The 15,101-nt window shown below is 40.7% G+C and overlaps 1 protein-coding gene across 1 annotated transcript; it reads left to right on the forward strand.

The window, feature by feature from the left end:
* The first annotated feature begins 230 nt into the window (after window positions 1-230).
* Window positions 231-3,001, forward strand: LOC127304520 (serine/threonine-protein kinase 54-like). The gene is made up of 6 exons (XM_051335174.2): window positions 231-483; window positions 1,478-1,599; window positions 1,708-1,916; window positions 2,005-2,179; window positions 2,273-2,410; window positions 2,541-3,001. Exons 1-6 carry the CDS (start codon window positions 234-236, stop codon window positions 2,757-2,759), a joined length of 1,113 nt encoding a protein of 370 aa, XP_051191134.2. The 5' UTR covers window positions 231-233; the 3' UTR covers window positions 2,760-3,001.
* The last annotated feature ends 12,100 nt before the right edge of the window (window positions 3,002-15,101 follow it).

A 15,101-nucleotide genomic window follows, 5' to 3' on the forward strand; every position in this document is an offset into this window, starting at 1 on the left:
AAATCCGAGTCGATGCGCGTCTTCTCCCGATCGTGCGCTTGTCAAACTTCTACAGCTTTGGAACCTAATATAAATATCGGCAGGGAAAGCCGCTGGGACGAGAGATACCTAATACGTACGCTCCATACTCGTGTTGCCGGCGGAAATTAGTTTGGTCGGTTGCGATGGCGTCGAACAACCTCTCGGGGGTACTCGATGGCGGCGACGCGGCGGCGGCGGCCACGGGGAGGAACATGCAGCACTCCGGCTTCCTCGGCGGTGAGTACTTGAGGGCCGACATGTTCGATCTCGACAGCCTTGACGTCGAGGTGGACAAGAAAACCATGGCCAAGCTTCTTGCCACGGAGAAGCAGCGAGACAGGGGCGACGAAGAGATGGAGCCTTGGGAGATCGACCTCGCCAAGCTGGAGGTTCACGAGTTGATATCACCAGGGACCTTCGGCTCCGTGTATCGCGCCACCTACGATGGCAAAATCGTCCTAGGTATGTATCGCGATTTTTATTCATCGATCGATGCTCTCCTTGAGTTGATTGTTCTTTGATCTTTGGCGTGTGTGTAACTGTGTATGCATGCACAAACTCACGATACAGAGGTCGCCCAAGGGTTTAGGGTTCTGCGGTCGTTTAGATCTACCATGGTGGTGTAGGGATCTAGGGTTCCATGTTAATGATCTATCTTCTATTTTTCTTCTAGGTCCAACCATCCTATATACTATGCTAGTCTAATTACTCGTATTTTAACAAAATATAAATATAAAAGTGACACCGGATCGTTGTTCTGTTTGCGTTTGCCCTTAAGTTTAATCTCGTGAACAAGTCCAGTATCTGCTAATTGGATGCTTCCCGCATGTTTATTTATGTAATTAGCACGATGCAATTAGTGTAGATTACCACCGATCGCTTGCTGCATGCATGTTCATATTTCGTTTCTATGAACAATCTGTGATTTAGATCACACTTTCTTCGTATTTCCCTTCACCAGATTCTAGCTTGCTCCGTTTGTCGTCATTACATAAAATTCATTGCTGATGGGCTATGGATAGTTGGATACCTTGATCTTCTTTAGTTAACTCTGCCACTTGTCAAGAAACAGCAATTCTTGCCAAAGTTGCACTAGGTATAAATTTTAGGATTTACTTTTTCTGCTTCAATTTCTCGGATGCATGAGTGATATCTTGCTGATCTACTTGGGTTTTCTACTCTATAGTCTATATATATATACTGGACTTGTTACATAAGACATTATTAGATGTTTAACTTGTAGATGTTCCCTCAAAAAAAACTTGTAGATGTTCCAAGCACATATACTGTCGTTGAAGTCTTGTCCTTAGATAAATGACTGTCCTTAAGAACATCCGGTTAAACGGACAGAAGTTCTTGTGGTTGAACTTAGAAGGACTTAGTTGTGTACTTTGTTTTTATGCATGAGCCCCTAATCTTCAAAAAGTAGCTAAATTGTTTTGCTTCTTTTTTGTAGCTAAACTGTTAGACTGGGGCGAGGATGGTTTTATAACAGAAGATGAAGTCGCTGCTCGGCGCAAGGCCTTGAGGAAGGAGGTTGTAGTTTGGAAGGATCTCAACCACAGGAACGTTACAAAGGTAAATATTTTTGCTCCAAGTTATCCACACTATGAGTGCACGGTCTTATGTAGGGCCATTCTTCCTATTGCATTATATATGAAAGTGCTTTGTGTTTCTTTCTTGCAGTTCATTGGTGCATCAATGGGTACCACTGACCTTAACATTCCAGCTGAGAATGAGGATATCGCTGCATACACTGATTTTCCAGATAGAGCATGTTGTGTGGTTGTCGAGTATATCGACGGAGGTACACTTAGGCAATACCTATATGCGCACAGGGAGGAAAAACTGGAATACAGAGTTGTGGTTGATCTTGCATTGGATTTAGCCAAGGGGTAAGCAAGTTGACTCAATTTCAACTATTATGCATTTTCCAAATCTGAATCCATGGATAACCAGCAATCTCATACATATATTTTGCAGACTGAGCTATCTACATTCAAAAGATATCGTGCATCGGGATGTCAAAGCTGAAAATATGTTGCTTGATTCCAAACGAACCCTAAAGATCGCCGACTTTGGTGTTGCCCGTATAGAGGCTAAGGATCCAGCGGAAATGACAGGCCACACAGGCACACTGGGTTATATGGCCCCAGAGGTACTACTTAGCGCCGATGACCAATCTATGATATTGTTTCTCTACTACACTCTTGAATTTCTTACATAACTGTTTATTGTGCTTCTTCTGTAGGTCCTTGAAGATAAGCCATACAATAGAAAGTGTGATGTTTACAGTTTTGGGATATGTCTATGGGCGATCTACTGCTGTGACATGCCGTACTACCCGGACCTCAGTTTTGCAGAGACCTCCTCTGCAATTGTTCATAAGGTTTGTTTTTGGCCGGTGGATTTACTCTCATTGTTAGCAGCGATTTGTTTTTCCATGCGCAAACAAGTTGAACTAGCACATGCAATAGCATTTTTTGCTAACAATATTCATTCTTTACTCTGTTGTGCAGAAACTGCGACCTACGATCCCACCCTGCTGCCCCGCCCCAATGGCGAAGATCATGAAGAGGTGCTGGGATGCTGACCCTGAGAAGCGTCCCGACATGAAGGAGGTGGTGCAGCTCCTAGAGGATCTGGACACAAGCAATGGCGGAGGCATGACCCCGGAAGGGATCGCGGAAGGGAAGAACCCTGGGTGCTTCTGCATGTTCAGACGACGTCGTGGTTGATATATTGTCTCGCATTATGCATTATGATGGGGCTTCGATATAGTTTTTCTGTTAGTTTTTATTAGAAACGTAGTTGTGATGGTGCAATTTAAAAGTTTACAGCTCTAAAAGTATGCATAGAACACAGATGGTTAATTTAGGAGTTTATTCATGGCTGTAGTAATTGTGGAGTTATTTTTAATCCCGGGTAATGTGTGGATTATAATTGAAAGATGTAGACTCTGTTTTTGGGTTTAGTTGACCTGCTGCTTTTTCCTTGCCCTGTTTTTGTGCGTGTGATACATCATACATGCCATGGAGATATGAACACATTGAACACAGCAAGGCGGCATTAGAGAATTACTCGCTTTGCTTATCCTCTGCATCCTGCACCAGCAAAATCTGATATACTGTTCTAATGAAACTGAATATGGTTAGTTTTTCACGGTTTCCACGGTACCGGATTATTACAAATGGGCTGCAGATTCTTGCGACAATCACAGCGCCTGAATTGTTGGAGCACACTATTCAGACTAGTATCTCTTACTATTACTATTCTGAGAGTCAATAGATCCCATTAATCATGGGAATTCGATTTTCAGATGATTTTTGGAATAAGAGACAAATAAACAATTGAATTAAAAAAGAACTTCTTTCTATTTTGAATTATTTCTTTCTCAATAGGACCCTCTTTTATTTTCAACCCTTAACGTGTGCAGACCGCAACGTTGATGATGGGCCATGTCACCATCGATTTGGAAGAGCTCCCCCGCGGTGTCTCCTCTCCCCTAGGATCGAGGAAGAGGAAGGTCATTTCCTGCTGGCCCGCATATGTATCGAATTGGTAGCTATATCCGGGCCCTCCCCCTCTGACCATGGAGCCTCCCCTCCCCCGGCCTGTGAGGAAGAGAATGAGAATGTGTTCGCCCGCTTGTTCACCGCCGACCGTGGCGATGACGTCTGCTTTGCCTCCCCACACCCGGCGGTGACCAAAGCTACTAATGTGACGAGGGATGAAGACGCGGACTTCTCGAGGATGTGGGTCGACGTGCTGGGGCCGGACACCACGTGGATGTCGGACGACGCGCTGCGGCGGGACATCATGGGGATGTCGAGCAACGAGCTGCGGAGGCAGATCGCGTGCATGCACAGCATGTTCCGTTGACACGATCCATTTTGCGGTGAGCGTCGCGCACGCCTTCATCTGCTGCTCAAGGCGGAGCAGCAGCGCCACAAAGGTTCGAAGACCACGGTGGCCACATCACCGTCGACTGGATGGATATGTTTGCCCTCCGCTCTATCAAACGCGCCGGCAACGTCAATCTGCCTCGCCTCCCCTCCATGAGACAAGTTATGCTTGGGTCGGTGCACTATCAAGTCAGTCAGGAATTAAGAAGTGAAAAGTAAGCAAGTTGTCATCTAGTGAGGGCTAAAAGATACGGAGAACATCCCCCTCCGTAACATAGAGTAGAAATGGAATAAGTCATGTGACATGATCCAGACTTACCCTTTATTATTATAGTATGGAAATGCATTCATTTTCTTTGCATCGATTGTGATCCGCAATACTATGGTAGTAAAAAAGGGATCTAAGGATGAATGTATAGATTGTGTTCCTGTCACGGAAATCATTGCATCAGCTTGTTCATCTTGTTTGTATTTGTTCCTGTGGTTTTTTTTTTGAATGTGTGGGACATGACTGATCTAGATGATTCTTGTCCCAAAGAAAGATTATCCAAATAATTCAGCAAAAGTATGTGTTAGTAATCCATGGCCTTTTGCCCGATGGTAATCGGGCAAGGAGTTGATCTACCTTTGTAGAGAGAAACACACAAATACTAAGGTGAGTTTATTTTGATTAGTTCCTCCTTCATCAATTTCATGGTGTTCTATTTATTGAACTTTGAGAAATAGCATAAAAAATTACACTCCTGAAAATTTATATGTATTATGCCTGACTTCAATGATAGAACTTTTTTTTGACACATAAGACATGCCTTGTTGATCAAACTGATGAACATGGAAATAAGTGGACACCATGTAACCATCTCTTACCTATCTATGATACCAAAATCACATATCGTTTAAACTTGATATTCAAATATTCATATTAACCATCTAATTATTACAAAAACTTACCTACCTATGATCCAATAACTTACAAAAAATCTATATAAATTTTTGATATAAAAAGAATGAATTAACCATCACTCTTGTTATAAATTGACAAAGTCTGAATTAATATTTTTTCTAGAACAATTTACCTTGTATTTGTTTTGGTAGACTGGCGAACACATTTACCACTTTTTTTTTGAAATAAACATCAATATATTAAGCAAGCAAGCCGCCTCATTAAAAACCTTCCAGTCCCCTTCGGTACCCTGGTAAGGAAAAGAATGCGTATGAAACTTGCTGTTATAAGATCAAGTATTCGGTACAACCTCCAACAGAGTTACATCACGAATAACATCAGCTCTAATAAAATCAGGAGGCCTATCATCCCAAACTAAACTAGTACTACTCTCATACCCATGCTTCGCTAAATTATGAGCCACCATATTTGCTTCCCGATGACAATGTTGGAAGACCACCAAGAGCATCCTGCTGGCTATTTGAAAGCAATCAGCTAGCACTGCCGTATAGGGACTAAACACTTCAGTATCTCCATTGCATGGTTGAATTAACTCCATAGAATCCGATTCAATATACGCCGAAGAACACCCAATTTGTTCAAGAAACTGTAACCCTCTTAACAGCGCCATTGCTTCAGCTGATGCCGAACACATGGGATTATTCAGCAAACAAATTTTACCCGCTATGGCCTCACCCTTGTCATTTCGCAAAACAATATCGGCATGGTAAGAAGCATCTACATTTAACCTTTGATGACCCCTTGGCGGTTTTGACCATTTTATCTCTCTCTCAATAGTAGTATGTTTCACAACACCAAAATTTGCTGCCAAGGCGTTTATAGCAAAAGCAGAACTTTTTGGAGGACTGGCATTCTCACCTTTCACTAATTCCCTGTGTTGCCACCAGATGTACCAACACCTAACCGCCACCAGTTCAAACACATTTACCACTTAGGTCTCTAGTGATAACATATTGTTACCCAGATTTTTTATTTGTTTACCTTCCTGTTTTTATCTACATGGTTTTTGTCTGAGAAATTACAATTCGTGTTTATTTGTTTAACCTGTTTTTGGGTGTCTCGTTCATTTACTTTTCTTTTTATTTTACTTTTACTATTTAGTTCTGTTTTATTATTTTTGTATTTATTTTGTGTCCTTAGTTTCTCCTTTTTTTTTGTTCTTCTAAATTATTTTCACTTACGTTTATTAGGGATGTTTTATTACACAATCCATTGATGTACTTTTTGACAATGTTAGGTAATGTTTTCTTTTATATATACTTTGTTTTGATAACCAATTTTTTGTCCTACCTGGAGCCGATCACTTGATCGTTGCTCCTTTGCCTAACAGTCTAATACCTATCGAGGGCGTTTGCATTATGATGCACAACTTAAGAAGAAGAAGAAGAAGAAGAAGAAGAAGAAGAAGAAGAAGAAGAAGAAGAAGAAGAAGAAGAAGAAGAAGAAGAAGAAGAAGAAGAAGAAGAAGAAGAAGAAGAAGAAGAAGAAGAAGAAGAAGAAGAAGAAGAAGAAGAAGAAGAAGAAGAAGAAGAAGAAGAAGAAGAAGAAGAAGAAGAAGAAGAAGAAGAAGAAGAAGAAGAAGAAGAAGAAGAAGAAGAAGAAGAAGAAGAAGAAGAAGAAGAAGAAGAAGAAGAAGAAGAAGAAGAAGAAGAAGAAGAAGAAGAAGAAGAAGAAGAAGAAGAAGAAGAAGAAGAAGAAGAAGAAGAAGAAGAAGAAGAAGAAGAAGAAGAAGAAGAAGAAGAAGAAGAAGAAGAAGAAGAAGAAGAAGAAGAAGAAGAAGAAGAAGAAGAAGAAGAAGAAGAAGAAGAAGAAGAAGAAGAAGAAGAAGAAGAAGAAGAAGAAGAAGAAGAAGAAGAAGAAGAAGAAGAAGAAGAAGAAGAAGAAGAAGAAGAAGAAGAAGAAGAAGAAGAAGAAGAAGAAGAAGAAGAAGAAGAAGAAGAAGAAGAAGAAGAAGAAGAAGAAGAAGAAGAAGAAGAAGAAGAAGAAGAAGAAGAAGAAGAAGAAGAAGAAGAAGAAGAAGAAGAAGAAGAAGAAGAAGAAGAAGAAGAAGAAGAAGAAGAAGAAGAAGAAGAAGAAGAAGAAGAAGAAGAAGAAGAAGAAGAAGAAGAAGAAGAAGAAGAAGAAGAAGAAGAAGAAGAAGAAGAAGAAGAAGAAGAAGAAGAAGAAGAAGAAGAAGAAGAAGAAGAAGAAGAAGAAGAAGAAGAAGAAGAAGAAGAAGAAGAAGAAGAAGAAGAAGAAGAAGAAGAAGAAGAAGAAGAAGAAGAAGAAGAAGAAGAAGAAGAAGAAGAAGAAGAAGAAGAAGAAGAAGAAGAAGAAGAAGAAGAAGAAGAAGAAGAAGAAGAAGAAGAAGAAGAAGAAGAAGAAGAAGAAGAAGAAGAAGAAGAAGAAGAAGAAGAAGAAGAAGAAGAAGAAGAAGAAGAAGAAGAAGAAGAAGAAGAAGAAGAAGAAGAAGAAGAAGAAGAAGAAGAAGAAGAAGAAGAAGAAGAAGAAGAAGAAGAAGAAGAAGAAGAAGAAGAAGAAGAAGAAGAAGAAGAAGAAGAAGAAGAAGAAGAAGAAGAAGAAGAAGAAGAAGAAGAAGAAGAAGAAGAAGAAGAAGAAGAAGAAGAAGAAGAAGAAGAAGAAGAAGAAGAAGAAGAAGAAGAAGAAGAAGAAGAAGAAGAAGAAGAAGAAGAAGAAGAAGAAGAAGAAGAAGAAGAAGAAGAAGAAGAAGAAGAAGAAGAAGAAGAAGAAGAAGAAGAAGAAGAAGAAGAAGAAGAAGAAGAAGAAGAAGAAGAAGAAGAAGAAGAAGAAGAAGAAGAAGAAGAAGAAGAAGAAGAAGAAGAAGAAGAAGAAGAAGAAGAAGAAGAAGAAGAAGAAGAAGAAGAAGAAGAAGAAGAAGAAGAAGAAGAAGAAGAAGAAGAAGAAGAAGAAGAAGAAGAAGAAGAAGAAGAAGAAGAAGAAGAAGAAGAAGAAGAAGAAGAAGAAGAAGAAGAAGAAGAAGAAGAAGAAGAAGAAGAAGAAGAAGAAGAAGAAGAAGAAGAAGAAGAAGAAGAAGAAGAAGAAGAAGAAGAAGAAGAAGAAGAAGAAGAAGAAGAAGAAGAAGAAGAAGAAGAAGAAGAAGAAGAAGAAGAAGAAGAAGAAGAAGAAGAAGAAGAAGAAGAAGAAGAAGAAGAAGAAGAAGAAGAAGAAGAAGAAGAAGAAGAAGAAGAAGAAGAAGAAGAAGAAGAAGAAGAAGAAGAAGAAGAAGAAGAAGAAGAAGAAGAAGAAGAAGAAGAAGAAGAAGAAGAAGAAGAAGAAGAAGAAGAAGAAGAAGAAGAAGAAGAAGAAGAAGAAGAAGAAGAAGAAGAAGAAGAAGAAGAAGAAGAAGAAGAAGAAGAAGAAGAAGAAGAAGAAGAAGAAGAAGAAGAAGAAGAAGAAGAAGAAGAAGAAGAAGAAGAAGAAGAAGAAGAAGAAGAAGAAGAAGAAGAAGAAGAAGAAGAAGAAGAAGAAGAAGAAGAAGAAGAAGAAGAAGAAGAAGAAGTAGTAGAAGAAGTAGTAGAAGAAGAATAATAAGAAGTAGTAGAAGAAGAAGAACTGGCAGGACCGGAACACGAGCAACGACCGCCAAACCCCTACACCATGTATGAGGACACGTATGCGCTTGATGGCAACATCCATAACATGAGCAATCTCGCCATCAACTTTCGAGATTCCACCGCAAACCTCATGTCGCAATTCAGCCATTGGAGTGGCCAATGAAACTTTGATGGCTTTCCTCTGCCACAACAATAAGCATCAAAAATTCTTGCAAAATCCTAAGCTTGGGTATATGTTCCCTAAGCATTTGTTTTGAAACAATCGTGTTGGACTTGTTCCAACACTTATCCTTTTCATTTGTTATTTGTTTATCTTTTCGTTTATATTATTTACCTTACTTGTTCGTCAATCCTTTATTTTCTTTAAGCCCAATTATCAAACATACAAAAATATTTTCCCTTTTATCTTTGTTCATGAGAAGTGGATTGCCATTTTCCTCTTTGCTTTAATATTACTAATGAGAGTGATCTACTCTGAGTTTTGAAGGAACACATCATACGGAAGATAATTGTGAAGTCACTTGCAAGAGGTATGTCTTGTTTCTCCCACTTTGAAAGTTTGAAATGATTATGCTAGTTTAGTAGTATTTGTGAAATGATGTGCTAGTGGGAGTAAACCAAGGGAGTTAGGTAAACCTTTTTATTTGTAAAGTTAATTAGTTGTGTAAGCTTTTACTTTAGTTCTTGTAGTTAACCGTGTCTTGCCATGAAAATAATATTTCCAAACAAATATAACAAGAAAAAGTCTACAATTATGACTTGTTTGTTCATTAATTGTCTTAAGATTTTAAACTTGTAGATACTCAATATCGTAGATACGATGATAGACTTGATGTTACTTTTGAAAGGACTTTGTTCGATGGAATGAATGTTTAGTTGTGATTGAGAGCATGCCAAAATTTTACCTTTCAATAAAAGAATAATACTGCTTTATGCATTCTCCAAATCTCTCTTTTTGCACTCCTGGTTTGCCACAACTCCTCTAGCCTACGAACGGTCCTCATAGAAAAAACTCTTGGATTTCAGCTATTGAGTTGAATAACATTCATAGCAGCAATGATATAGTGTTAAAAAAGTATGGCATTCTAAAGGTTTGCGTTTCAAACAAAAAGTGAAACAATGCTTTTCATAAATGAGGTGTGGTTATACAATTGTTTTTGTCCAAGTGCGTTCAATCCAATCAAATTTACTAATTTTTGGCATGGTCTCGTTAGTACTGAGTTGAAGTTCTTGAAAAGAAAAAGAATAAAAATAATTATTTAATAGCCATGATTTGTTGATGTGGGTGTCAATGAGATATTGCATTGTTATGCCTTGTTTCGACACGATCTCTCACACTTAATATGCTAATATGAAAATTTCAATTGTTCCTTGGCAAGCTGAGAGTTTACAAGAGGAATTAGAATATTTGCCTCATGTATAGTTATTTATGCTCATAAAATCTTTATTTTTGTTGTCTTGACGCTTGTAAGATGTTCTTGCGCTTACTCTATCTATGCTAAGATTTCGAATGAAAGTAGTGATGGAGGCATGAGACTACCAATTGTAAGTGAAATTGCTTTATTGTTGTCTCATTTTAAACAATGAGTTTCTTATGATTTTTGGTTTCTTGCTCGAGGACAATCAAGTTTTAAGCTTGGGGATGTTTATGGTTGCGAAAACAACTATCTTTATCCGCGTTTAAATCATATATTAAGTCAAGTAATTGATAAAATATCTCTCCAGCCTTGATATTAATGACTAATTATTGCAAATATGTGTAAATACTTAGTTTAAATTGTGTGATATAGGAAATCATGTTTTTATGGCGAAATCAGGAGCAAAAAGCGAAGAACAATGAGTTGCCAATACTCACAAGTGAACTATGGTTACCCAATGTTGTTAACAAGCAGTGGTGGTACCACGGTGGGGCTCGCCCGTACCACTGATACGCGTGAAGCACACGTCCTTTGGGAACCCCAAGAGGAAGGTGTGATGCGTACAGCAACAAGTTTTCCCTCAGTAATAAACCAAGGTTATCGAACCAGTAGGAGTCAAGGGCCACGTGAAGGTTGTTGGCGGAGGAGTGTAGTGCGGCGCAACACCAGTGATTCCGGCGCCAACGTGGAACCTGCACAACACAATCAAAATACTTTGCCCCAACTTAACAGTGAGGTTGTCAATCTCACCGGCTTGCTGTAAACAAACGATTAAATGTATGGTGTGGAACATGATGTTTGTTTGCGAAGAACAGTAAAGAACAATTATTGCAGTAGATTGTATTCAGATGTAAAAGAATGGACCGGGGTCCACAGTTCACTAGTGGTGTCTCTCCAATAAGAAATAGCATGTTGGGTGAACAAATTACAGTTGGGCAATTGACAAATAGAGAGGGCATAACAATGCACATACATATCATGATGACTACTATGAGATTTACTTAGGGCATTACGACAAAGTACATAGACCGCTATCCAGCATGCATCTATGCCTAAAAAGTCCACCTTCGGGTTAGCATCCGCACCCCTTCCAGTACTAAGTTGTAAACAACAGACAATTGCATTAAGTATGGCGCGTAATGTAATCAACACAAATATCCTTAGACAAAGCATCGATGTTTTATCCCTAGTGGCAACAGCACATCCACAACCTTAGAACTTTCTGTCACTGTCCCAGATTCAATGGAGGCATGAACCCACTATCGAGCATAAATACTCCCTCTTGGAGTCATAAGTATCAACTTGGCCAGAGCCTCTACTAGAAACGGAGAGCATGCAAGATCATAAACAACACATATATGATAGATTGATAATCAACTTGACATAGTATTCCATATTCATCGGATCCCAACAAACACAACATGTAGCATTACAAATAGATGATCTTGATCATGATAGGCAGCTCACAAGATCTAACATGATAGTACAATTAGGAGAAGACAACCATCTAGCTACTGCTATGGACCCATAGTCCAAGGATGAACTACTCACTCATCAGTCCGGAGGCGATCATGGTGATGAAGAGTCCTCCGGGTGATGATTCCCCTCTCCGGCAGGGTGCCGGAGGCGATCTCCTAAATCACCCGAGATGGGATTGGCGGCGGCGGCGTCTCTGGAACTATTTCCGTATCGTGGCTCTCGGTAATAGGGTTTTCGCGACGGAGAGTTTAAGTAGGCGGAAGGGCAGCGTCGGTGGAGGCACCAGGGCCCCACACCATACGGCGGTGCGGGCCCCATCCAGGCCGCGCGGCCCTGTGGTTTGGGCACCTCGTCACCCCACTTCGGATGCTCTTCGATCTTCTGGAAGCTCCGTGGAAAAATAAGACCCTGGGCGTTGATTTCGTCCAATTCCGAGAATATTTCCTTTGTATGATTTCTGAAACCAAAAACAGCAGAAAACAGGCACTGGCGCTTTGGCATCTCGTTAATAGGTTAGTACCGGAAAATGCATAATAATGATGTAATGTGTGTATAAAACATGTGAGTATTGTCATAAAAGTAGCATGGAACATAAAAAATTATAGATACGTTTGAGACGTATCAACCACTCATCCGTACCATAAGGCACCGGCTTCGCATGGTCAAACCGAGCAACTTTCATGAAGTGAACTATATATTTCGAGACTCACGTCGCCGCACAGAGGGATGCCATTCATAGATTGCATTAGAAACACACCGAGGAAGATCAAGCGCTTCACCTCCACCATTGTTCATCATCCCCATCTCCATCTTATAGCCATAGCCAAGATGTTAATCGGGATCTCCTAGCGATTGGCGACCTTGTAAGAATATTTGGTATTGATCAAAATAATTATACACTATTTTCTTTCATTGGTCTTGTTATTATGAGTGAGTAGTCCTCACGGGTTGCGGGTTGAGGATTTGCCTCGCAGCAATGATGTGCATCTAATACATGGGAATATTGTGTGATGATTCATAGGAGATTTGTATTTGTATCATTGCCTCTTACCTCAATCTGAGGACTTGTCAAATACCCAAAACCCTAAGGACTGGTCAAGGTGAGATGTGTGGTAAACGACGTCTACGCGTGAAACACTGTCATAACAAGGGGAGTACAATATGCGTTTAGTGATCCACATGGGAGTAACGGCAACATCATCATTCTTAATGCTTTTGTATGTATTTTACTTAATAATCGTTGATAGCTCGGAGCTTTATGGTATAATGGTTGGACCAAGAGATTATATGATATGCCTGTGGCTCACATGGGCTTATAGTATTACCGGATGTGCTGCCAAAAATCCTATCTATATTAGATAATCTACACATGAATGTGTTTAACTTTATATTTATCCCATAAGTACGCATAGTTGCATGTGAAACTTCAACCCTGGTCTATCTCCATCCATCGACACAACTCTAGGTACATAGTAAACTGGAAAGACCTGATAAACGTAAGATACAACAAAATAGAAAGTCTCGTAGAAGTTCCTTAACCATCAACAAGTGTTTCCCAAGGTTCGATAAACATAGGTCTTCTAGGGAAAAGCTACTATACTACATCCGTAATCCGGATCGAAGGTATCAAGCACCGAGGTCCCCTCCTTTGGACTTCAACATGTTAAGACATCCCTCTTGATATTGGGATGACGCCTGAGGCTGATAGGTCGTTGTAGGCCCAATTATGTTCATGTCATCGGTGACATTGGGAGTCAATGTATGCACTAGAGAAGGTTAGTACACTAGTTGCTGCCAGGCAGATCTCTTCGTGATGCAGTCGCTGATGCTCTTGAGGACCACCTACATCTTACATCCAATAGCTGTAAGATCCTCGATGGAACTCGGGGTGGCTCCCCAATGTTGCCTTGCGTAGGAGGTACTTGATCTTGTGGTCCTTATAGTCGCGCCCGTACTTGTTCACCTTCTCCTGAAGCTTCGTGATGCGCTAGAGGGTCCATCACCTATTTGTATTGGTTCGGTTATTGCATGTTATTGAACCAGTTTAGGATGGCTAGTGCCTCGCCGTGGGATGGGAGCACCTACGACACTAAACTGCACTCTCCATAGATAATGACACATGTCATGACGTCGCACAAGATAGCTGATACGTCTCAAACGTATCTATAATTTTTGATGCTCCATGCTTGTTTTACACCAATTTATATATGTTTTGCTCATGCTTCGTTGCACTTTTATACATTTTCCGGCACTAACCTATTAACAAGATACCACAGTGTTAGTTCCATGTTTTCTGCTATTTTGTATTTCAGAAAAGTTGTACAGGAAATATTCTCGGAATTGGACGAAATAAAAGCCGAAGTCAATATTTTACCGTAACGAAGACAAAGTCCGAAGGGGAGACGAAGAGGAGCCACAGGGGGACCAAACCACCCCTTGGAGCAACCAGGCCTGGGCCTGCGCCAAGGCATGGTGTGGCCCACCCAGGTGGCCACTGATACGTCTCCAACGTATCTATAATTTCTGATGTTCCATGTTTGTTTTATGACAATACCTACATGTTTTGCTCACACTTTATAATGTTTTTATGCGTTTTCTGGAACCAACCTATTAACAAGATGCCGAAGTGCCAGTTCCTGTTTTCTGTTGTTTTTGGTTCCAGAAAGGCTGTTCGGGCAATATTCTCGGAATTCGACGAAACAAAGACCCAGTATCTTATTTTTCCCGGAAGATTCCAGAACACCAAAGGAGAGTCGGAGGCGGGCAGCAGGGGGCCCACACCATAAGGCGGCGCTGCTGGCCCCCTGGCCGCGCCAGCCTATGGTGAGGGGGCCCCAGGCGCCTCCTTGCGCCGCCTCTTCGCCTATATAAGCCCTTTCGACCTAAAAACGCGATACGAATTGACGAAACTCCAGAAAGACTCCAGGGGCGCCGCCGCCATCGCGAAACTCCAATTCGGGGGACAGAATCTCTGTTCCGGCACGCCGCCAGGACGGGGAAGTGTCCCCGGAAGCCATCTCCATCGACGCCACCGCCTCCATCATGCTCCGTGAGTAGTTCCCCCATGGACTACGGGTTCTAGCAGTAGCTAGTTGGTACTCTCTATCCCATGTACTTCAATACAATGATCTCATGAGCTGCCTTACATGATTGAGATCCATCTGATGTAATCGGTGTTGTGTTTGTTGGGATCCGATGGATGATACATTATGATTAGTCTATCTATAAAGTTTGTGAAGTTATTGTTGCTGCAATCTTGTTATGCTTAATGCTTGTCACTAGGGCCCGAGTGGCATGATCTTAGATTTAAGCTCTATAATTATTGCTTAGATTGTATTTACAAGTTGTTTGCACATATTGTTGTCCGGAACCCGAGGCCCCAAAGTGACAGAAATTGGGACAACCGGAGGGGAAGGCTGTGATATGAGGATCACATGTTTTCACCAAGTGTTAATGCTTTGCTCCGGTGCTCTATTAAAAGGAGTACCTTAATAGCCAGTAGATTCCCTTGAGGCCCGGCTGCCACCGGCTGGTATGACAAAAGATGTTGTACAAATTTCTCATTGCGAGCACGTATGACTATATATGGAAAACATGCCTACATAATTAATAATCTTGATGTTCTGTCTTAATGCTTTCAATCCTATCAATTGCCCAACTGTAATTTGTTCACCCAACACTTGTCACTTGTTATTGGAGAGTTACTACTAGTGTAGATCGCTGGGAACCCCGGTCCATCTCTCATCATCGTATACTCGTT

Source organism: Lolium perenne, chromosome 5 (assembly GCF_019359855.2).
Source record: "Lolium perenne isolate Kyuss_39 chromosome 5, Kyuss_2.0, whole genome shotgun sequence".
Classification (NCBI taxonomy): Eukaryota; Viridiplantae; Streptophyta; class Magnoliopsida; order Poales; family Poaceae; genus Lolium; species Lolium perenne.

Coding starts and splice junctions, on each gene's coding strand:
- LOC127304520 (XM_051335174.2), top strand. CDS start 234: ATGCAGCACTCCGGCTTCCTCGGCGGTGAGTACTTGAGGGCCGACATG. Junction 1,600..1,707: donor ACCACAGGAACGTTACAAAG/GTAAATATTTTT, acceptor TCTTTCTTGCAG/TTCATTGGTGCATCAATGGG. Junction 2,180..2,272: donor TGGGTTATATGGCCCCAGAG/GTACTACTTAGC, acceptor CTTCTTCTGTAG/GTCCTTGAAGATAAGCCATA.